General features: G+C 29.5%; 4 protein-coding genes across 7 annotated transcripts in view; 2 read left to right on the plus strand and 2 right to left on the minus strand.

Moving 5' to 3' along the window:
- Positions 1-84: 84 nt before the first annotated feature.
- Positions 85-1,382, plus strand: LOC107074653 (uncharacterized). The gene is made up of 4 exons (XM_089175164.1): positions 85-203; positions 281-431; positions 498-596; positions 930-1,382. The coding sequence occupies exons 1-4, from the start codon at positions 145-147 to the stop codon at positions 1,305-1,307; spliced, it is 687 nt and encodes a 228-aa protein (XP_089031290.1). The 5' UTR covers positions 85-144; the 3' UTR covers positions 1,308-1,382.
- LOC107074654 (uncharacterized) lies at positions 1,317-3,161 on the minus strand. The gene is made up of 2 exons (XM_015336296.2): positions 2,719-3,161; positions 1,317-2,651 (listed from the first exon to the last, which is right to left on the minus strand). Exons 1-2 carry the CDS (start codon positions 2,848-2,850, stop codon positions 1,788-1,790), a joined length of 996 nt encoding a protein of 331 aa, XP_015191782.2. The 5' UTR covers positions 2,851-3,161; the 3' UTR covers positions 1,317-1,787.
- Positions 3,162-3,347: 186 nt separating this feature from the next.
- On the plus strand, positions 3,348-11,340 carry LOC107074640 (bifunctional 3'-phosphoadenosine 5'-phosphosulfate synthase 2). 2 transcript variants are annotated; one of them, XM_089175152.1, is made up of 7 exons: positions 3,348-8,295; positions 8,502-8,672; positions 8,748-9,383; positions 9,492-9,926; positions 10,018-10,221; positions 10,336-10,618; positions 10,739-11,340. In XM_089175152.1, the coding sequence occupies exons 1-7, from the start codon at positions 8,248-8,250 to the stop codon at positions 10,834-10,836; spliced, it is 1,875 nt and encodes a 624-aa protein (XP_089031278.1). In that variant the 5' UTR covers positions 3,348-8,247; the 3' UTR covers positions 10,837-11,340. The 2 variants fall into 2 exon arrangements, with proteins under 2 accessions (XP_089031278.1, XP_015191754.2); XM_015336268.2 differs by having other exon boundaries at positions 3,348-5,507.
- Positions 11,341-11,481: 141 nt separating this feature from the next.
- The window catches only part of LOC107074641 (NACHT domain- and WD repeat-containing protein 1), a 60,948-nt gene continuing 49,624 nt past the window's right edge, over positions 11,482-22,805 (minus strand). The window contains exons 2-16 of one of the 3 annotated variants that reach the window (XM_089175145.1): positions 20,800-22,358; positions 19,369-19,448; positions 19,066-19,189; positions 18,785-18,927; positions 17,831-17,991; positions 17,323-17,727; positions 16,492-17,249; positions 15,847-16,380; positions 15,530-15,770; positions 14,790-15,448; positions 14,410-14,716; positions 14,097-14,322; positions 13,825-14,020; positions 13,222-13,738; positions 11,482-13,006 (exon numbers count right to left, since the gene is read on the minus strand). In XM_089175145.1, the coding sequence (XP_089031271.1) occupies positions 12,711-13,006; positions 13,222-13,738; positions 13,825-14,020; positions 14,097-14,322; positions 14,410-14,716; positions 14,790-15,448; positions 15,530-15,770; positions 15,847-16,380; positions 16,492-17,249; positions 17,323-17,727; positions 17,831-17,991; positions 18,785-18,927; positions 19,066-19,189; positions 19,369-19,385 (4,584 nt within the window). In that variant the 5' untranslated portion in view covers positions 19,386-19,448; positions 20,800-22,358 and the 3' untranslated portion in view covers positions 11,482-12,710. Of the gene's footprint in view, positions 13,007-13,221; positions 13,739-13,824; positions 14,021-14,096; positions 14,323-14,409; positions 14,717-14,789; positions 15,449-15,529; positions 15,771-15,846; positions 16,381-16,491; positions 17,250-17,322; positions 17,728-17,830; positions 18,028-18,784; positions 18,928-19,065; positions 19,190-19,368; positions 19,449-20,799; positions 22,359-22,805 lie in introns of those variants that run through there. The other 2 variants (XM_089175144.1, XM_089175146.1) reach the window with 2 other exon arrangements.

Consider the following 22,805-nt stretch of genomic DNA (forward strand, 5'->3'; position numbering starts at 1 on the left):
ATATATATATATACATAATGTCATATAAAAACATTATTTAATATGAAACATGCTTTTGCATATTAATTAATTTCATTAACGCATTGTAAGTTTGGTTATATAATAAAAATATTTTGTAAAAGATTTGTTTATAAGATTATCAAAATGTTATCTCAAAATTCAAAACCTATATTATATAAAAATACTGAAATTTCAGTAGATGAGTTAGTATCAAATTGTATATATAATATTATTTCTAATAAAACTAAAAGAAAATAATTATTATCTATAAAATTATAAGGAAATATAGACCTTGGCTTCCAACTCCATTACCATTGTTCAATTTAACTGGAAATATTGTTGATAATTTTCCTTTACCTTATTGCTGGCATTGGGATACTAATGATGTTATTAATTGGCTGCAAAAAACAATTTGTTTACCTCAATACACGGTTAGAAATATAATAAACATTTTTTAAAAATTAATATTCTAATTCTATTTTGTTTACTTGACGTAGGAATGTTTCACTAAAAATTTTATCAATGGAAGACGGTTATTGCTAATTGATGCCTCCAAATGTGTAAAAATTGGAATCCAGAACTTTGCGCACATAAAAGTTGATACATTCTTATTATTTATATTTGTTCACTTTATTTATAACCAGGGTGACCTGTAATTAGCGATGCATGCAATGAGATGGTGATTCTGCCTAAAAGACAAAATAAAAAATGTAGAATAAAATTTGTTCATACAGAGTTTTCAATGGTTTTGAGAAAAGTACATTTCCAAATTTGTCGAGTTCGTGTACATTTTGTAATAAATTTTATTCGACATTTTAGACTTATTGTTAGTTTCTCATTTAGAATCATCTCCTGCTCGCTTGTATCACTAAATACAGGACACCCAATATATAAATGCTTCTTAAAAATGGACATATCTATCTCTACAGCTTATTACGAATGGAATTAGAAAATTATATAATATTGAACAAGAAACATTTAATAGGAGTATTAGCCTTCCTCCGCGTTATCCATGGACACATTATTTGCTATATAAAAGTCCCACTGGGCCAATTCGTGAAAAGACAAAATCTACAGAACTTTTTCAAAAAATGGGAATACTTCATTTTAAAATTGGTTGTCCCATAGATCATTGGAGAATGATGTTATGTAAATGGCCAGATTTTTCTGATTATTTGTTTGGTCTCACTAATCGTAAGAATGTATATATTAAAAAAGAGCAAGTAAGACAACCACGAGGTTTCTCCTATTACAAAAATGTACAACATTATCCAAGTTATTTTATAAAACAAAGTATAAATAAATAGAATAGACACTTTTAGTATTAATCATTGTAATGTAAAATTATTTTTGGAGTAATACATTTTTTACAAAGCATATAAGTCGTATAGTAATTCATAACATTTGACTCACAATTTTTATTTATTTCTTTTTTTATTACTCTTTCATGTACCCACTGCATATAAGCATATCCACACATATTGGATAAATAAAAACAATAGAGAAAACAATGATAAACAATTTTTCATACGATTTGCTATATTTATATATATATTATCTTGTATATGTATATATCTTGCTTGATTCATGATTTAAAAAAATACATTTTTCTCGATAAAATTTTATAACTATACAAATTTTCAATTTGTAAATTATATTAATTTATTATTAATTTAGTCAATATTATTTCCTAAATAGAAGATATTAAATAAATTGCACATTACTTTTAAATAAATTAGGAATTGTATAATGTACTATATACATATACAACTCATTAAAAATATTTATTAAGAAAATAATTCTTCTTCCGATTCTTCTTTAAAGTCTATATTGCTTAAAATCAATTTATTTGTATTTGTCTCTGGCATTCTTAACACAAGTTCGCATTCACTTTCATTGCTTGATGCTGATGTATTAAGCATAGAGTTAGTTTTCTTATTTGTAGTGTTTTCAGAATAATTTTGCTTCTCAATCGCTGTGCTAGTCGTTGCTTCCAGTTCATTTACAAAATCCTTATCAGTTAATTTACTTCTTTTGCGAGTAGTATAAAAAGAATCTTGATTTTCATTATCCGAATCTTCACTTTGATCTGTACGTTTATTAGATACTGCTTCTTTCAATTTTGATTTAACATTTTTTGCACTCTTACTGTCCATATCTGAGTCTTCACTCTGATCTGTGCTTGTGTCATATACTGACTTTTGCGTACGTTTTGCATTTTTTAAACTATTTTCTAATTCCCTGATCTTTTTCTTTTTAGCATTTAAAATTAATATAAACTTTTTGTACAGTTCCTTTTCCATGTCAATTTTTATTTTTGTCATTTTCTCTAAGTTAACGAATAATTCATTTTTGGTATTAGTCAATAAATCATTTTCGATTCTTAATTTTGAAATAATTTCTTGTAATTGTTGTTGCTGTTCTAATATACCGTATAAAGTTTCAGATATATCAATAATATTTGAAATTGGACATACTGTAATCTTTCCTAAAATCCATCTATTATTCTTCCTCCATTCAAATTTATTATCTTGAAGGAAGTATTGTATTTCTGTATTTTTACCAGAAAAAGCATCTTTGGTTTCTTTCAAATATTCGTTAAATGATTTCGAATGTTGTTCCGAATAAAAATTGATATCATTTGTAAGCATCTGAAACACACACAATTAGGTTTTATTATATAATATTAAAATAATAATTATAGAAAATTAAATTTACCTCTCCCATTAATGGAGCAGCAGATGGTTGAAGTAAAATGATCTTAAAACATGTATTCGTCCATTCAGTATATAAAATATATTGTGTCCCATCAATTTTATTTGATATCTGGGTAATCGTTATATTTAACATTCTAAATAATATCTATTTTAAATGTAAATAAACTCTAAACCAAGATTAAATTACTTATGTTTGGTATTTAAAAAGTGAAATGTCATCTGTCATTTAAAGATTTATATGTATTGTTATTTACATATCAAATAGAAAGATAACCTATTCAAATGCTCCATTACATTGTACTCTGATTTTAAAGATTAGATTTCATTTAAATATCACCATATAAATATAGATTCATTTTTATTTATAGGACAAAATTTTAGTATTAAATATTAAAATTAGTAATAATTAATATTGTATTTGTTTTACACATTTGTAAAGTTGTTCTGTCACAATATCACAAGTATAACCTAAACATAACCTAAAAGAATGACATTTTATTTACATACCTTTTCTTACTGATCATTGGTAATAGTAGGATACATTATTATCGATTGTCAGTGTTGATAATCAGTAAATTTATTAGTCAATATTAATTAAAATTTTTCATTAGTAATTAATATTTATTAATTATAAAATGTAATGGAAAACTCTAATTATGGAAGATATTTAGTGATTTACATAATTGTAACAAGCTTCACCTATTTTTCGTAGTTATTAGAAAGAACGTCAGGAAAAAGATAAATGCTTTAAGGTTTATTAAGTAATTACAATTATATTTTAAATGCTAGTGTGTTATTTTTTGTATATCTTTAGATGAAATTTACGATTACGGCGAAATCTAAATTTTATGATGCGAACAAATTATCTCATTTCATTATCTACCTGTAGTTATAATTAAAAAATTGTATTCTTATAATGAAGATATCTAAAATTATCATAAAATCATTGAAAAACGTTATTACTTTGATTAAATTTAACATGGAATAATTTTGGAAATATTGCATACATAAAAAATTACAGGTCACTGAAATATCGTCCGAGCAATTCGTACAAAATATTACTCTCAATTACCGGAAATTCATTCCTGGTGCGAGTTCGAATAATTCGATACTAGATAACATTTCAAGTATCGATAATCGATCGAAAATGGGGAACTTAAATTTAAAAATTACAACATTACGATCTATAAATTAGATTTATATAATGATTTATAAATTAAATGAAATAACTTATCAAACTATCGTATCACTCTTTAAATAATAAAAAACTAATTATCTTTTAATTAACTATATAAATAAACAGTATTAAATAAATATAATTAATTGTAATGACGGAAGATTGGAAAAATGCAGAATATCGAGGAAAATTTGATCGATACTTGAAATCTGTTATCCGTGTGATTTTTTTTTAGATCAATGCCACTTCTAACCATAAAGATCTTTTTGTCTCGACATTTTAATTAAAAAAAAAAATGACATAGAAACAATTTTCTATATCATTGAAAAATAACTTATAATTTTGTCTCCTATAATTACAACTTTCTATATGATGCAACGCCTGCGTATTTAGTTCCGCATCTAAATCGATGTTACATTACGTTAAACATTACTTATTAAGCCTCATGATAATATTTTTGACCTCCTTAAGATAGAATGTAATAGAAGTATAATCCTATTGAATTACCATACGATATAACAAATCAAGAAGAATTATACTTCAAGAAATAGATATTTTCTATCTGAGAAAATGAAGTGGGAAAGCTGTTGTGTATCGTTCTATTTTATATGCAAATGTATTAATAAAAACAAATTAATATTCATAAAGAATAAAATTAGGAAATGTTTCTCTTCCGTTTTAAGTTATTTTTATTTTAATACGTTTTAAATTTCGAAAGAAATAATAAAAAAAGTTGACTAACGTGTTTTCATCAATATGTTTGCTTCTGAGCAATCGTTGGCTTATCGAATAGACCGCACAAACGGATAATGAAATCTGATAACCTTTCGCCACAATTTATCATATAAAATTCATTTGTATAATATCAATGATAAATATTTATTTCTACTACCTTGTCAAAGAATTCAAAATGATCTTTTCTATGCAACGTGTAAAAAGAAGAAAAAAGAAAAGAAAAAGAAAAGAATGAAAAAATTAGTAAAGATAAAAGAAAAAGAGGCTAATACTTTTGCAATGATATCGATACTTCTACCTTTCAATTTTTTGCTCTTATTCATTATGGAAACAATTATTATACTCCAGTTGGTGGTGGTCACCATTAGTTCAAACTTTCAAAAAGTTATATCTCCGTTGACCTCGAGTTTTTCCATAAACATAGTTTTTCGACCAAAAAAATTATGATAATAAAAAAAAAATCAGTAGAATACCGAGGACTTTTTTCCCCCACCTAAAACATCATTTCATCTTATAACCCTATAACCATAATATATGGAAGGCACACATGTTTAACTCGATCTGTAACATAGTATAACAGTCGCTGTTTCAATCTTGTTCTATTCGTCGTTCTGTTATTTCGATAGTTCGTAGTCGACTATTCCGCGAATTAGAAAATTTTTTCTTTTAGAAAAAGAAAACAAATACACTGCTACAATCTAAAGTAATTTATTTTTAAATTATTAATTATTTATTAATTGTTGAAAAAAGGAAACAAAAGAAATATTTAACGGAACGTTTGTAATTTAACTTATAATACATCGAAAACGAATTTTGTTCGAATGAACAGAAATATTAAAAAAATGGAATGTAATCTTACTAATGGTGTAAAAAAAAGGGTAAGTTTTAATTCGTTACCTGCATATACATATCAAATCTAATTTTCGATATCATATTTCGATTTATTCGATTTTATGTTAAACTTATTTACGATATTATTCTATGCTTACTGACAAAAGCTCATATTTTTCGTTTATTGCATTCATTTTCGTTTTGAATATACTTCTCTGTTATAATAAGATAATGAATTTAATTAATTCACAGAATTAGCATACTCATGGTCATACACAAATCATACTCTGTACACGCAGTACTCTTGTAAAAGCGTATTGTAACTGGTACGTGTTTCATTGTTGTTGTTTTTTTTTTATAAGTTTTTATTTTAACTATCTCTATACTATAAAGCATATAAGATTAGATATACAACTTATCGTTAGAGTATTTAATTTTTAATAATATCATACAATTAGGTTTCGTAAATTGGATACATAACGAGAAATAACATGACAAGCGTTGCGTAATTTTAAGATATATTTACAATTACTTAATTTCTCAAAAGTCCCCTAAATAATCTTATTGTTCCGCGTTTGAAAAAATTATCATTTGTATTCATATTATCACCGTCGACGTATGTTCTTCCCCCAACAAAAAATAAAGCGAAGATAATTCCCATAAATTAAAATTATTTCGTACTAAATAATTCTCTAATGATGTAAATTCAAATTACAATCACAAAGTTTATAAACTTTATATTATTTTATTTTTATATTTTAATCATATTTATTTTTGATTATTCAGCATTTATATTTTTTGTGTTTTCAAATTTCTTAAAAAAAAAAAATAATTTTGTAAAACCTTTTAACTATTTTATAAATAGAAATAATTGTCCTACTTTAGATTAGAAATTTACAAGCATAAACACGGCTAATTAGTAGGGTAATAAACTACAACTATTACCAACAAGCATTCAAATAGTTTTTCCTTGAAATCAATAGTAAAATATTTTTGACGAAGTCGTATAATAAAATAAACCTGTATTGTTACAATTATAATTCGAGGTAACGCATGGTTTGTCAGATATTTAACTTATTATTTCTCAAATTATTTTTAGAATTAATATAACGTTTTAATCAACTTTAAAAATGGCAGATGAAACTAATATTCAGAATTTAATCCATTTATTATATAATTGTACTGATTAAAAATAATTTATCTCTTCATAACATTTAAAAATTTATAATACATATTTTAAAAAATTATCATTGAACATATTTAATGGAAATTTTTATTTAATTAACAGGATTATTAAATTTTAATTAATATAATTTATGTTAAATGACAATATTCTGGTGCCACTCACATTTTTCATCTAAAAAAAATATTTCTAATTGCTCACAATTTTAATTAATTTAAATAAATATAAACGTATAATAAATGTTGCAAAATATAATTTAATTGTTTATGATTACGTTGTATAAAAATTATGTGATAAAATATGTATTTTTTATTTTATTTAATTGATTAAAGTTCTGAGAATTTATCATTTTGGAGGTCAATGATATCTGATGAGAACTGGTTCCTCTGTTGTTGGTATTACTAACGATGAAAGTCACTTTCTTTTAACTTTCTCGCGAGCATGCCACCAGTCTTATTCTACGCTTAACACGGAATGCAATTCGTAAGCAATTTATACGAGTAATCGTCGTATTTTTGCCAGTTAGTTTTATTATTTCAAAGAGTGACTAGTAAGTGTAGTTATGTAAAAACAATACGAAAATATATTTTGTAAAATAGCATAAAAAGTTTGGCAAGGAAGGAATTGTTTAATCAAATATTTGGTCGAGTCATAAATAACTTCCATTTTTTATGAAACAAAGAATGGTGTTTCTGCGACTGATAAGTGCAAGACTCTTTTCATAGAGTTTTTTTTTTGCACTCTTTGCTATTGTTGAACGTATCTATTGGATTTTGCTCCAATATTACCTTTAAAAGGTTCATTAAAGTCGGAAATACGTCCTGCACTCGGTTCATCGTTTAAGATCGTATCTCCTGAACGGAATTTTACAAACCAATTTCTGACTTCCCTATCAGTTATCAGTCCTGTACTTTATACGCTGCATATTTTTTCAGTTGTCACCTTAGTACTATTGCCTTATTTCAATTCCTAAAGCATTACATGTCGAATATGCACTTTTTACTATCCATTTCAGTGGTTAAGAAAAACGGTTAAATGTAACATTGACTACATACAAAATTTGACAGAAGACTAACTGAATCATCATCTATATAGTGATATTGAAAATCCGTTTGTTTCGGTGACTTATTGTAGGTAAATACGAAAAATAGATTTTACATAGCCGCATCGGAAGTTACTTATGACTCGACCTAATAGTTTGAAATATTTCTTATTGTTCAAACTGCATCTGCAATTAGTGACACAACAATTATACTATTTCAATATAATGAGTGCAATACAAAAAGAAACTATTTCTAATCGTTTATTTTTATTTGAAATAATTATGTGATGTTTATGTTATATAACTAGTAATCAAACTTATCAAGTTTAATTGAATAATATTAAAGAATAAAAGATTAATCAATAACAAAAACTTATCATACGCGAGATAATCAATAATCAATTGAACTTTAATATTTGTTTACCAATAAAACTAAAATACGTTATATAAACTCAGAATTAATCATTCTTACGATAATATCTATACATCAATATCATATTTTAAACCTTTATTTCCGCCAAAGAATTGAGTAATATTTCGATAAGAATTCTGTTTATCGAATATGGGATTCCTTCGACAAAAAACGGAAAATCAAAATTCTACAAGACAGGTAATAAATTAACTATTCAGAAATTATTAAAAATTATACATATGTCGGAATAATTACAAAATTTATAAGCATTAGAAGGACATGCATAACTTGTATTTTGATATTTAAATGAAAAGATTGAAATATTAGATATATAAAAAATATAAGTATTATAGGACTCTATAAGTATTATAGACTCTATTCCTTAGAGTCTTATATTTTTACAGACATTCGCGACTAATGTAACATCTCAAGCTCATCATGTATCAAGAGCAAAACGTGGCCAAGCTGTTGGTACTATTCGCGGTTTTCGTGGATGCACAATATGGATGACTGGACTCTCTGGAGCTGGAAAAACTTCTATATCGTTCAAGCTAGAAGAATTTCTTGTATCCCAGGTAAATTATTGATATTATATATATAATCAGATTTTTATTCATGATTATACATTGCAATATTTAATTATATTACAGGGTATACCAGCTTATGGTTTGGATGGGGATAATGTACGGACTGGTTTAAATCGGAATTTAGGTTTTAGCAAAGAGGATCGAGAAGAAAATGTTAGACGAGTTGCTGAAGTAGCCAAATTGTTTGCCGATGCTGGTGTAATTACTTTGTGTAGTTTCGTGTCACCTTTCGAAGAGGATAGAAGAATGGCTAGAAAAATTCATGAAAATTCGGAATTACCGTTTTTTGAGATATTCGTTGATGCATCATTGAAAACTTGCGAGGCACGAGACGTTAAAGGTCTTTATAAAAAAGCTAGATCTGGTATCATCAAAGGTTTTACAGGGATCGATCAAAAATATGAAATACCAATGAAACCTGATTTCGTTGTTAACACGGAAAATTCAACGGTTGAGGAATCTACTGCCAAAGTTATTGAATTTCTTGAAAATCTTTCTATTATACCAAAGATGTACGGATTGGGAAGACCCGTTGATGAATTATTTGTTCATGAATCGATGATCGATGATGTTAAAAAGGAAGCACAACATTTACAAGCTATTGAAATCAACGAAATCGATTTACAATGGATTCAAGTTCTCGCTGAAGGATGGGCAGCACCGCTTAAAGGATTTATGACGGAAAAACAATATTTGCAAGTAAATATGTTCCATTTCTTTGAATATTTTTTTTCTCTTCTTTTCTTTTTCTTGTTACTTCTCCGATATCCATACGAGGAATAAAGAAATATCTCGTTAACATTTCAGGCTCAACATTTTAATTGCTTAATGGAAAATGGCGTTCAAATAAATCAGTCCATTACAATAGTTCTCGCTATTAGTAGTATCGACAAGGAACGCTGTGAGAACGTAAAATCTATAACCTTGAAATACAATGGAAAAAATATAGCTATTCTTAGAAATCCGGAATTTTATTTTCATCGAAAGGAAGAACGTTGTTCGAGAGAATTTGGCACAAATGATCTCGGTCATCCTTATGTCAAAATGATACACGAATCAGGAGATTGGTTATTAGGTGGTGAACTGGAGGTATTTGAAAGAATACGATGGAATGATGGTCTTGACCAATATAGATTGACTCCTAATGAGATTAGAACTAAATGTCGTCAAATGGGTGCGGATGCAGTATTCGCTTTTCAGCTTCGAAATCCTATACATGATGGGCATGCTCTTCTTATGCAGGTAAAAAATATTACGTTATATTATTCGCGTAACGTTTTCATCGTATTCGTTGAATTTAGAAAGTATCAAACATAAGAATGATATTTTAAAGGACACAAGAAAACGTTTGCTCGAACGTAATTACCGTAAACCAGTCCTTCTTTTGCATCCTTTGGGTGGTTGGACGAAAGATGACGATGTACCATTGTCCGTTAGAATAAAACAACACCAAGCTGTTCTCGAAGATGGTATTTTACACGAGGATACTATTTTAGCTATATTCCCTAGTCCCATGTTATATGCAGGACCAACAGAAGTAAGAAACAAATTTATTAATATATTTAATATTGTCGCAAATAAACTTACACTATTCATATATTTCAAATTATTGTGCGAGTGTTTATCATTTTAATGATTTTTATTTTCACAGGTACAATGGCATGCCAAAGGTAGATTAATCGCTGGTGCTAATTTTTATATAGTTGGCAGAGATCCTGCCGGTATACCACATCCAAATAAAAATTCTACACCCGATGGTAATTTATATAACAGTAGTCATGGTGCTAAAGTACTTTCGATGGCACCTGGCCTTCAAAATCTTGAAATTATACCTTTCCGAGTAGCTGCTTACGATATAAAAGAACAAAAAATGGCGTTTTACGATCACGAAAGACATAATGATTTTATATTTATTTCTGGAACGAAAATGAGAGGTAAAAGTTGGAATATATTTTACATTTGTTAAATAAATTAATATATAATCAATGCTAATAAGATAAAGGAGGTTAAAAAAACTTTCTCTTAAATGAAATATTTGTTGATGTTTACATTAGCTTTGGCGAAATCTGGCGAGAATCCACCAGAAGGTTTTATGACACCAAAAGCATGGAAAATTTTATCAGAATACTATCAACGAATAAGCAATAAATGATACCTTCTCGATCAACCGGAAGATTAGATTTAATTAAGATAATATTTTGTAGATATTTATACTATTCAATAGCATAATACGATCTTGCCACTAAAAAATACAGTATAATTATTTATTTTCTAACGAAAGATTTAATGGAAATGAAATTCTAGATTAACAAAGAACACTATCCTTTTTTAATGTATATTTATAATCATTTAAATCTATATTTTTATAGGAAAACTAGAAACCATTTTGTAAGAATAATCTTATTGATAAAGAATGAAAACTATAATATATATATATATATATTTTTTATTTTTTATTGCAATGCAAATTGAAACTATTTTCGAATGAATCATAGGAAAAAGAAATAAAATATATTATATATAATAAAATATAATATATACGCGTCTTTTATCTATACTTACGAATCCGTAAATATATTTGTTACTTGTATACAGCTACATAAATACTAAAAGGACAATCAAAATACTAAAAAACAATCACAAAAATGTACATATAAATAATTAACTTTTGTTTTATAAAAAAATATGGAAATAATAAAAATATATTGTAAATAACATATTTAAAAAATAATGATTTATATCATCTTATGGGAGAATAATAAAAAATCGTTGATTATTTGGAAATAAAATCAATGAATGAGTTTTACGTTTTCCCCACCTTTTTCTAATATCTATCGACTTGGGGTACCTTTATTTAATTTTTATTAAAGGTACGGAGACACAGAGTATTCTTAACGTAAAATATACTTGATAGTCGAAGGATGAAAGAATATGGTAGGTGTATAGTTTTCAGCTAAAGGCTCTTTATCCTAGATAGTAGTCCATCTCCTTCAAAGGAATTCATTTTAATCTGGAAGATCTGTAATAGAGTGTCCACACAAATATCTAAATATATATATTTTATATTGTTTAAATATATATTATAGCGAAGGAAAATTATTTGCCTAAGCATTTGTAAACATTTAAACATAAAATATTCTCATTTTAACTATTATACTATTTAATAACGGAACAAAATAAAATCTTAATATTTATCTAATTCATGCAAATATTTTAATGATCTAGATTTTAGAGAAATATCTGCAACAGAAATTTTGCAATCAATATTGCATCATGCAGGATGACATACAATTTTACTAATCACATTAATTGACCAATTATAATTTACAAACTATAAATAACTTAATATATATATCGTTATTTAAACAAACAAAAAACTAAAATGTACTATCTGTGTATGTGTGTTTTTTTTGTATTATGATATTAAAATTAACTTCACGTTTAAACAAAACAAATCAAAATTAATATTAAATGAAAATTTTTACGAACGATAAGTATACTTTTCCGAAATACTCTTTCGGTACAAAAATTTAATTATAATCTATAAAAGAAAAAAGAAAAACAAAAAATTAATGTAAATATATTTTTAATTCGCATAACATTTTATCCCACAAATATATATATATATTATACACAAACATTTATAACGTACGCGTATTTAACTCTGAATAAGAAAATAAAATAAAATAAAACGCATTATTCTTAGTTTAGATAAAGACGACTCGTTTCTTAAATGAATTGGAAGACAAATTTGTTATTCAGTGTTAACATAATATCAACAAGTGCAATATTTAAGAGTTAGCACTATTATCACGTATCATTAGAGTACGTAATGTTCATGATTACTATATCATCGAATATTCATTACGATATACCATTACTGACACGTGAAAGCGTCACTATAATGCAATAATTAAGCATTAATCTATCGTATTGTTTAAATTATAATGAAGCATATATAGATACTACATAACTATGCGACAATAAAATCTAATTGAATCTAACAACAAATAATTAAAAATATATTTATGAGGCGATGCACGACATTGCACGCCTACCTTCTTCTTCGGAGTCGGATATTCGAGTTGTTTGAAGGGAACTCTGTTTAGACAAAGTTCTTAAACCACGTGGTCTTGGCGGTGGAGATTGTTTGTTCCAAATAGCTTCCAACTGATCGAAATGTTGGGACTGAGCCAATGCTGCTTGTTCTGGACCTAAGCCTGGTTGAGAACCAGCTAATCCAGCTTTACTAATTTCTTCCATAGAAGCACTAACACTGAATCGTCGTTTCAATCTTTCTTCGACAGTTGATACCGTTATACCTTAATATACATAATCAAAAATCCAATCTATGTAGGATATTTATAAAATTTAGATATATAGATAACAACTACGTTGGGTTTGCTCAAAAAAGTCGTGCCGATTTATATATATATATATATATATTTTTTTTTAATACACAATGTATATACTTTTCTCAAACTAGGCACAAATTTTTCAGGCAATCCCAAAAATAAAAAAATAATAAGATACATACCTGTTGTAAGATGACCGTACTTGCGTTGCCACGTATACGTATCCAAAGAAACCTCTTTTTTCAATAATCTTCTAGCAGGACGTTTAGGACCGGGTGGTCGTAAATCTCTCGGAGCAACGTAAGGTGGTAATTTAACATATTGAGCTGGTGTATTATACAGACAAAGAATGGGCATGCATTTGTGTTCTAATAAGTGCAATGCTAATCTTGAACAATCGGTAGACATCTCAACACCAAGTATTGGTACATGAAGCATAATAGAATTTAAAGCAGTGCCTTTCTTCGTATCCCAAACTATTAAACTCTTATCCTCGCTACCAGAAACCGCCAGAATACCATCGCCAGACAATCTGACACAAGTCACATAACCGAGATGACCAGTTAGAGTATGCAAATCTGCTCCTGTGTTTATATCCCATACTATCAAATTAGCATCACGAGAACCAGACACGACGATAGATTTGTCAAGAATTGCTACCGCTACACAAGTTACGTGATCGGTATGACCTACCAACACCTGTAAAATAATTGTTACTTTAATAGATTTGATAAAGAAATAATTAACTTATCGTATTGAGTATAAATCTTTGATGTTTCATTGACCTGTGATAATTTTCCTCCGGCAAGTTGCCACACTTTAAGACTCATATCTCTAGAACCGGTAATAAGAGATTGTGAATCAGGCGTTACTACTAAACAAGTAATATCTTGTGAGTGAGAAACTTGATGTTTTTCTTCTGGACCAGCTCCTAAACTTATTATTCGAACTTGATTGTCCCCGGTACCACAAACCGCAAATCTGAAAGAATACAAATTCGTCGAAATATTAAATATCGTTATTTTATTTTAACGATATTAGAATTCTATTGTAATACCTCATGTCAGCGGCAACAGCAAAACATCGTCCTGGACCACAAACAGATTGAATCAACGTTCCACTATCCGCTGCCCATACTCTAATAATTCCAGCTCTGTCAGAGCTGACAACTCTTCTACCATCTAACATAGCTATGACAGAAGTAACAGTTGCTTGATGTCTAAATGTCGCTACAACAAGGCCTAATGTTAATCCCCAAACGCGCACTGTTTTATCTTCCGAACCTAAGAACAAATGTCTTTTTATTTATTCTATTTCTACTATATATTTATAAAGATTTACATCATGAATATAATCGATTGATATTTTACCCGAAGCTACGAATAATCCAGAGGCAGAAAATGTGATACACGTAACGCTTGCTATATGACCTTCTAATGTTGTCATTAATTCATGTGTATTTAATTGCCACAAATTGACTAATGAATCGACACCACCCGTAACTGCCATTGCACCATCCCTAGATATATCTAAACAGGATATAGGTGAAGTGTGTGGTTGAAGTGATTCTTGTTTCCCAAGTTTTAGTGGTTTTGAAGGAGCTTCTTCTCCTCGAAAACTCCAATAAGTTACACGTCCTCCTCCAGCAGTTATAAGGAAATCATCTTTTTCGGTAACCTATATATGCGGTCAAGTTTGTTTGAATTATTTCATTCTATATTTTTGTATATCATCAAAGATTTCGAGTTACCTTAACAGACGTAACATCTGCAGAAGGATTAGCAGGTAGGGTTTTGATAAGTCTACCACTGTGTATGTCGAAAACGGAAACTCTGCCTTCTGCACCACCAGCAATGGCTCTTCTACAATCTTTGGCAAGACATAAACTTCTAACAGGACCTTGATGACCTCTTAATGTATGTATTTCTGTTCCAGTAGCTAATGATCTTAAGTAAAGTTTCTGATCTTCACAAGCAGCCAACAAGAAGACAGAATCAGCTGATACATCAAGATAGGATACAGGAGAAGGTAACGATATGCTGTTGAGAAGAGTAAAAGTTTCTAAAGACCATAAACAGACTTTTCCATCTGTCGACCCAGATACAAGAACTTCTCCGGCTGAATCTACGCGTATTGCAGTAACGGGTCCTCTGTGATGATCAATTTTCACTACTAACTTTCCAGTGTGTAAACTAGTTGCAATGATACTCGAATCTTCCCCACCACTTACAATGATGGAATTATTTATAGCTGCTGTTAACGTAAGAACAGATGCTATGTGCTCACAAATTCGTAGTTTTAATGATAACTCCTTCATATCCCAAACGATAATGGAAGTGTCTTCGGAACCAGTTAATAGATATTGAGATTCTTGAGTAATCGCTAAACATGATATCGGACTAGAATGACCTAAAGTATAATATTTATAATAAATCATTCATAAATCATTGTCAAATCTGATTAAAAAGATACGTATGAAATAATTAATACCTTTAAAAGTATGTACTAGCTGACCAGACATAACGTGCCATAATTGAGCATTTCCTTCCGGTGGAACAACCACAACATGTTGACCCGATGGAGCAGCTTCAACTAAACGGACACCTTGTGGACAAGACAAAGCACGAATTTGAAGAGGTAGAGGAGGTTGTAGCCAACCATTTAAAGGAACTAAAAGAGGTGCTGTAAAACCATCGCACCATGCCATTGCTGCCATAACCATTCTGCTTACCTTTCGTACGAAGAAATGATTGACTAAATATTGAGAAGGCTTTCAAATTAAATACAAAATTAGAAAAATCTCTTACAAGATCTCCACCATCGTCCGCTACAGGTCTTAACCAACAAATAAGTTGTGCTCCAAGTTGAAGTGGATCTCTGGTAAGTACATCGCTCGATTTTCTAACTGCGTAATATACCAATTCCAAATCCCTTTCCAAAAGATACCTTCTTGCATGTTCGAGTACGCATCGTAAATAGCTAACAGAAATCATTTGTACAGCGGCTAAAAGAAAATCAAAAGCACAGACAGCCAATCTTTTGAGTTTATCAACATCGCCAGCTCGTAGCAAGTGAAGCCAGGCTTCTTCAACGTGCCGTAGGGTATATGTGATATCTTGTGATTGCGGAGCACTCTGAAAAGGCGTCTCTTTTGCGGGCGTTTCTATAGGAACCTCAGGTGATTTCTCCTCGCTATCTTCGGTTTCTTCGGCAAAAAATAAATTCGCCAATTCGGTGTGACACATTCTCGATACGTCTTGATTCGAAAGATATTTATTTCTAGCGACTTCACGACTCAACCAACGCCAGCCAAACATTAATCTGCCGCTCATTACTCGTACCTTTATATTACGCAAATATATGTAACATGTAATGTAAGAAAAAATAAACCAAAGGTGTAGAGATTATTTACAATAAAACAACGTCATTATAAGTTGAATAATTTTACCAACCCTTAATAAAGGTGCCAAAGTTCTTCGGACCAGACACCACGTTGCGAAATTATATTGTCCCAATGTTAATGATAATGGATCGTCTCCACCCGTCGGCATTATCAATTCGAGAATCTCTGTTTCCGAGAGACCGTATTCCGCGCATGCTAAAAGTGAACCGATTTTATTTGCTGCTGTTGGACCGACGAGCTTTTCCAGATTATCCAAAGCCAACTCTACGTCAGGCAGATTGCATTGTTTGTCGGATAGCTCGATAAGTATTTCGCTGCTTCTGAGTCTATCTTTTTGTAATGGTGTCAGTCGTAATGCTTCCGGCGGTACCGTAGTAGTTGCTATGAAATGTACACCTTGGGGTAAATTTAATGGTAACCATGATAAAGCAGCCACAATATCGCATTCCAATGGATGAAGGCGATGCAAATCGTCCACCATAACGATTAATTGTTCCGACAAAGGCTGTGCTTCGATGCCACGCATTATTTGACTAAACCAATTATTCAAATACAAAGGATCGAAGGAAGCATCTAGTGGAAGATTACCGTCGTTGTTACCCGATAAGAAACCGATATGCTCGCATAAAATTCTTAGAAGTTCTAAACTATAAGCTGATTTTGGCGTTGATGTACATAATCGTACAATTCTCAAGGTCGGTTTACCAAACCATTCTGGTACACTTTCGTATATTCTAGCAAGTATAGAAGATTTTCCGGATGCCTTCGAACCCCAGATTAATATAGGACCGTGTTTTTGATCCATTCCTAAAACAATTTGTATTAATAAATTTAATTACGTTATATTACATTGGCCCTATAAATTTGAATCGAAACTTACCGGATATCAAAAGTTTTTTTATACGCGTGATAGGTTCGTCATACTCGTCGGCAGGTTTGATTTCACGTAACAACGATAAGTGTGCCATACTTTCGGCGTAAACTTCCTGTACCATTTTTTTTCGACTTTTAATTTCCGGATCGATCTCTATTGACGTGTTTGCTAAATTTTGTAATCTCTCTACAACGAGTAGTCTAAATTTATTCAAGTAATTGTCATGTATGTCGTTGTCTGCATCTATGCCGCCGGGTTTATAATCAACTTCAAGGTGAATCACATTTTCATCTGGTAAACACGATTTGATGTGTGACCGGAAACTCATAGCACCGGGACTAACCTTCGGAACATCTTTACCAGTCCAATCTCTAATAATAGCCATTATTCCATTCCCGTCTTCGTCAAGATCTAGAAAAGTTATTCGCAGATACACCACAGTTTGTTTCTATTTCTCTCAAGTAAAAAAAAATAAACAATGTAATTTCTCGTTAAAGATAATACGATGATTTACTTAGGCCGTAATCCAATTGTCGTTCCGTTGTACTCTTTAACACATTTTGAACTTCTTTATTGTCCGGTTGCTCGAGGATAACTGATTCAGCTGCTATTCTTAAAATTGTCCTCAAATTCGATTCCTGTGTCGATTGCCAATCATCTTGTGCCGTTTCCACACTATCGGTCAGCATGCAAGGCATCGATTCATCTTATCTTGCGGTCACATTGGAACCAGTCAAGTTAAATTAAATCAAGACATATCAAATTCTAATAAGGTTGACGTCAATCGAACCTAACACTGATGTAACGTAATATTTTGATCCAATTTTCTTTTTATTCACATTCAAACGATTGTGATTTAAAAGAGTTATGATAAAATAAAAAAAAGAAAGACAAATCTGTCAAATATAGGGATCTTTCATTATCATTGTCCTTTAAAATACGGCTATCGTCAACCTCAAAGCTTTTAGTTTAGCTTATAAATATGCATGCAACTTTGATTAACTTTTGAGTTAGCATATCAGTTTGTATTGGACGCATGGGTTTTACGAAGGAGGACAACATTACTTTAATAGATTTTTTGTCACATATTTTCTCTTTCACGTCAAATAGAAAACAATACTCTGTATAAATGTTTAAATTAGTTTTGAAAGTACCATTAAATAAAGTTTCAACTTTGAGGGAAAATTAAAATATCAAATCAAATCAAATGATTATGAATATAATATATATTGTCCCGTCGGTTACAGATGTTTCCATTTTTTTCTTTGTATGGATAAATTAGAATTTTTGTAGAATTTGGAATGAAAGAGAGATTGTGAAAGGTATACAATCAACGGAGGAAGTAAATTGTGGTAGGAAAGTTACAATCTGAATAAAAAGTTAAAATACGGGCAAAAAGAATGTTTATGTAAAACGTCTCTAAAGACGCATAGTTTTTTTTTTCTAGTAAAACTGAATTGCGTATTACCTAGAAGCTTTCAATGTATAATAACGGCCATCTTGCACGTAATACTCGTTCAGAACGGAACAGCAACCGAGAAGTGCATGGAAAGTTTCTTCCTCGAACTTGGTAGGCACCCAACCTGTATTGTAATCAGCTCCGACCAATAGCTTTAAAAATAACGATACACAAGGAACAAATGTTAATAACAAGAGAAAAATAAAAATAAAAGTACCAAGAACACAAAGCATCCATTTATTTTTTTTCTCTCTCGATTATTTGACGCAAGACAAAAGAAATTCACTCACCAGCAAAAAACAGCCACGGGAATGTCGATGAGAAGCGTTTATTTCTTCTAAAAAAGTATTCTGCCAACCTTGGATTGGTATCTGGGTCTTTATTGGTTCCATATTGCATGTCAACCAATAATACCTAGACGCAAAAGCATTATAATTAATATCATACATTTCGCGTATTCAAATGTAATCTCTTAATAGCATTTACGTTACATGGAAAATATTTCAAGCTGGTAATTTATTATTATAATATAACAAGTGTACTCGTGCGTGCATAATCTGGTCAAAATTAGTGTTAATCGTACGATAATTTACCTCAATTCCCATATCATCGTAAATCGATTGCAGTTCTGGACCCACCACCTCTAATAATTGTTTCCTCTCTGCTGAGAATTCTGAATATATTTGATTTATTATTTTATCATCGTTATTTTTTTATTTGCGAATAAAAAAAAAATGTTTCCTATATTTATTTTCAAATGTTGCGAACAAAAAAACTACACGGTTTTTTATTTTTCTTTTTTTAATAATATTAATTTAATTGTTATATTCAAAAAGAAGAAAAAAAGGAATAAAATGAATCTCGTCGAAAAGGACGAGAAACTGATAGGCAAATATGGATGAGATATTGGTCATACAATCTTAAAAAATGTAACGTGAGAAATAAACGAGCAAAGAAAGAAGTTTATATAGAGCAAACAATTCAATTAGATTAGATTGAAACGTTTCGGTGTTTTCTTAAACGATACTCTTATCACTAGAGAATTCAAGTCTAATTATATTGGTTTAGTGATCTAGCGATTTCCACCTGTAGCGAATACCTTTCCATTTCAATCGGATCTTTCTACGTTTGCACTTTAATTCAACGATCAAGATTGTAAGATTTATGATTTTCTCTCAACTAAATTGATAATTTGATTTATATATTTCGCGCAATTAATTATACTGTAAGTTTTTTTTTTTTAATAATATTAATACAAATAAATAGATTACAGTAAACACTTTAAAATAAAACGTAATATTTTTTCTTCAGAAATATATGGTAAATTTTTAAAGTGAAAACTTCTTTAGAATGGGTGTGATTTGAAAAATGAAATGCGGTGATGTAGTAAGAAAACGAAACCGGGATATAGTGGGGAAAAGAAACGGATGATGTAATGGGGGAAAGAAACGGCCTTAAAAAATTTTATATAAAATACTAAATATTATTCTAAAAATATGCATAAATTAATTACAATATTAGAGTTCAACTTCTCAAAGTGTTTTATTATTTACTTTCTTTGTAATTATTATAAAAATGCGTGCCTGTATGAATGCAACCCTTCAGACTCACTTTGAAAATGTTGCTTGCGAGCGCCATCTGTCGGGACGGAATTTTTTTTCTGCCCGAAGGATAGGCAACAACTCGTCATACATACGTGTATAAACAGTTTTGACTGCAAAAAAATTCCGTCCCAATACATGGCGCTCGCAAGCAACCTTTTCAAAGTGTGTCTGGAGGGTTGCATACGAACAGGCGCGAATTTTTATAATAAAATTAATAATTAAATAAATAATTACAAATTAAAAGTATAAATAATATTATAATAATATTATATAATAAATTATATCCTCGAAACTTGTTTATTTGAAGGTTTTACTTTTAACTTGTGTGATATGCACACATGTTTTTTTCTGCCTAATCTAACTGATTAAAAGAACACACAAAAAAAATAATATGTTTTAAATAATAAAATGAATTCTTACCATCCCTTTCACTGGCAATAAATATCTTGATAAGCCTAGGAGCAGGTAGATGAGGTGGTGGTAAACCACCCTTGACCACACCAGCAATAAGTTCTACTTCGAGATTCATATTGATGATGATATCGGAATTTTAAATTGAATTTTTCTTTTTTCCTTTTCGTAAATAAATATCACGATCAACGTTTAATGCATTGGAGACACATTAATTGTTATAAATAATAAAGTGTATAGATTTCATATTTCCAATATACGTATTTTTGACGAAACTCGAATTTCGCAGTCGGATATAAGAGAACTTTTTTTCCCCACGTTTCGATTGAAAAACGTCGTTTATTCTCACTGTGTGCTTCAACACATTTACCTCTTCTTTGCCATCCGAAACTTTTCGCTTTTTTTCTTTTTTAACTCACTTTTATTCCTCTCTCTTTCACCCTTTCATTTTTCTTCTTTTACCATGGATAAATTGACGCGCTTTGAAGGTGTAAATGTACCGAATAGAAAGTCCCTTTTTCCCTAGATCGACACTCCAGACTTTTTTTTTTTTTTACTAACTATATATATATATGTGTGTGCCCTTTTGCCTATCCCCTTTTCCTTTTACTTTTTTTCCCTTAGACGACAAGCACGATGCTTCTTCTTCTTTTCTTTAATTCTTTTTTGGTTTCTTTATCACGATACCTTTCAAGACTTGGATCACTTGGTTCGAGTAGGTACGAGTAGACTTTTATATGCTTATTTATATAGTAATATATCCTGTTACTATTGTTCTCAACAACGTTCAAATATAATATAAATTATCTTTTTTTTTTCTTTCTTTCTTTATTGGACAGTGACGTATGTGTGTATCTGTAAGCGTCTATGTTTGTCTATGTGCTCTCTCTCTCTCTTTCTTTCTTTCTTCTTTCTTTATTGTTTAACAATTAACTTTCGATAAAGATTTATGCAATAGTGTAAGTGTATACATATAGATATTTATATATATATTTTTTTTATTAATGCACAATAATATTTATTATTTCGCACATTATATTCTAAATTTTAATAATAGATCCGGACTTAAGTATTTTCTAATTAGGTAACTTTGTTCTTCGAGGATTGTCTTCGCTTCTGGTCGTACGTGTAATGTGTTTTACATTAAATTTGTTTTTTTTTCTTTATTGTGCAATTAGGCGAATTACTTTTCTTACGTTGTCTCACCTCTTGTCTTTTTTTTAAATTTTTGTTCGTCTCTTAAACTTTATTCTAATAAAAGATTCGTTGCGTTATATCGCAACTAGACAATTTTTTTTGTTCTATTTTCCTTTTTATTCTCAAATGAAATACTTTGTTTTTCTTTTATTAATCGTTATATTTGTTCTTATTTTTCTTTTTCAAAATTAATTTCGTTGACATTTATAATATAACGGTGCCACATACGTTCTCATAGCCGTTTCGTATGGATTCGTATGAATTTCCATCATTAACTTTCCTTGCAGATTTTATTTGGACGACTTCATTAGAACCGCAAAAAGAAGGGGTCATTGGCCCCGTTGCGATAATGCATAATAAAAATTTTACATCTGTAACAAAATGTACAAATTATAACAAAATGTAATATACAGTAAGGAGCATAACTGAACCAATAAAAAATCACTAGTTTTGTATAAATCATTATTTATTGCTAAGAATGTAAAAGAATATTAAAAAATGAACATTATGGTAAGTTTTATTACAGTTAGAAGTAACATCATAAATTTTTTCAATAATTAATGTCTCCTCGTTTAGCACATAAAAATAAACATATAATATAAATGTAATAATTATAACTTGTAACAAATTGTATAACAAATTATGTGCATTTAAAATAATAATAACTGCGTTGTTTATGGACATCGACATTAAAGAAAATAAAATTAAAAAAATAAGAAAAATCATAAATTTATCTCATATTTTTGGGAATTTTTATAATAATTTTTTGTAATGTAGTTACGACAAACGTTGAAATTAAAATAGAAAAATGAATGAAG

This window comes from Polistes dominula, unplaced genomic scaffold (genome assembly GCF_049000335.1).
Source record: "Polistes dominula isolate Pdom_NZ unplaced genomic scaffold, Pdom_raw_medaka contig_82, whole genome shotgun sequence".
Taxonomy (NCBI): Eukaryota; Metazoa; Arthropoda; class Insecta; order Hymenoptera; family Vespidae; genus Polistes; species Polistes dominula.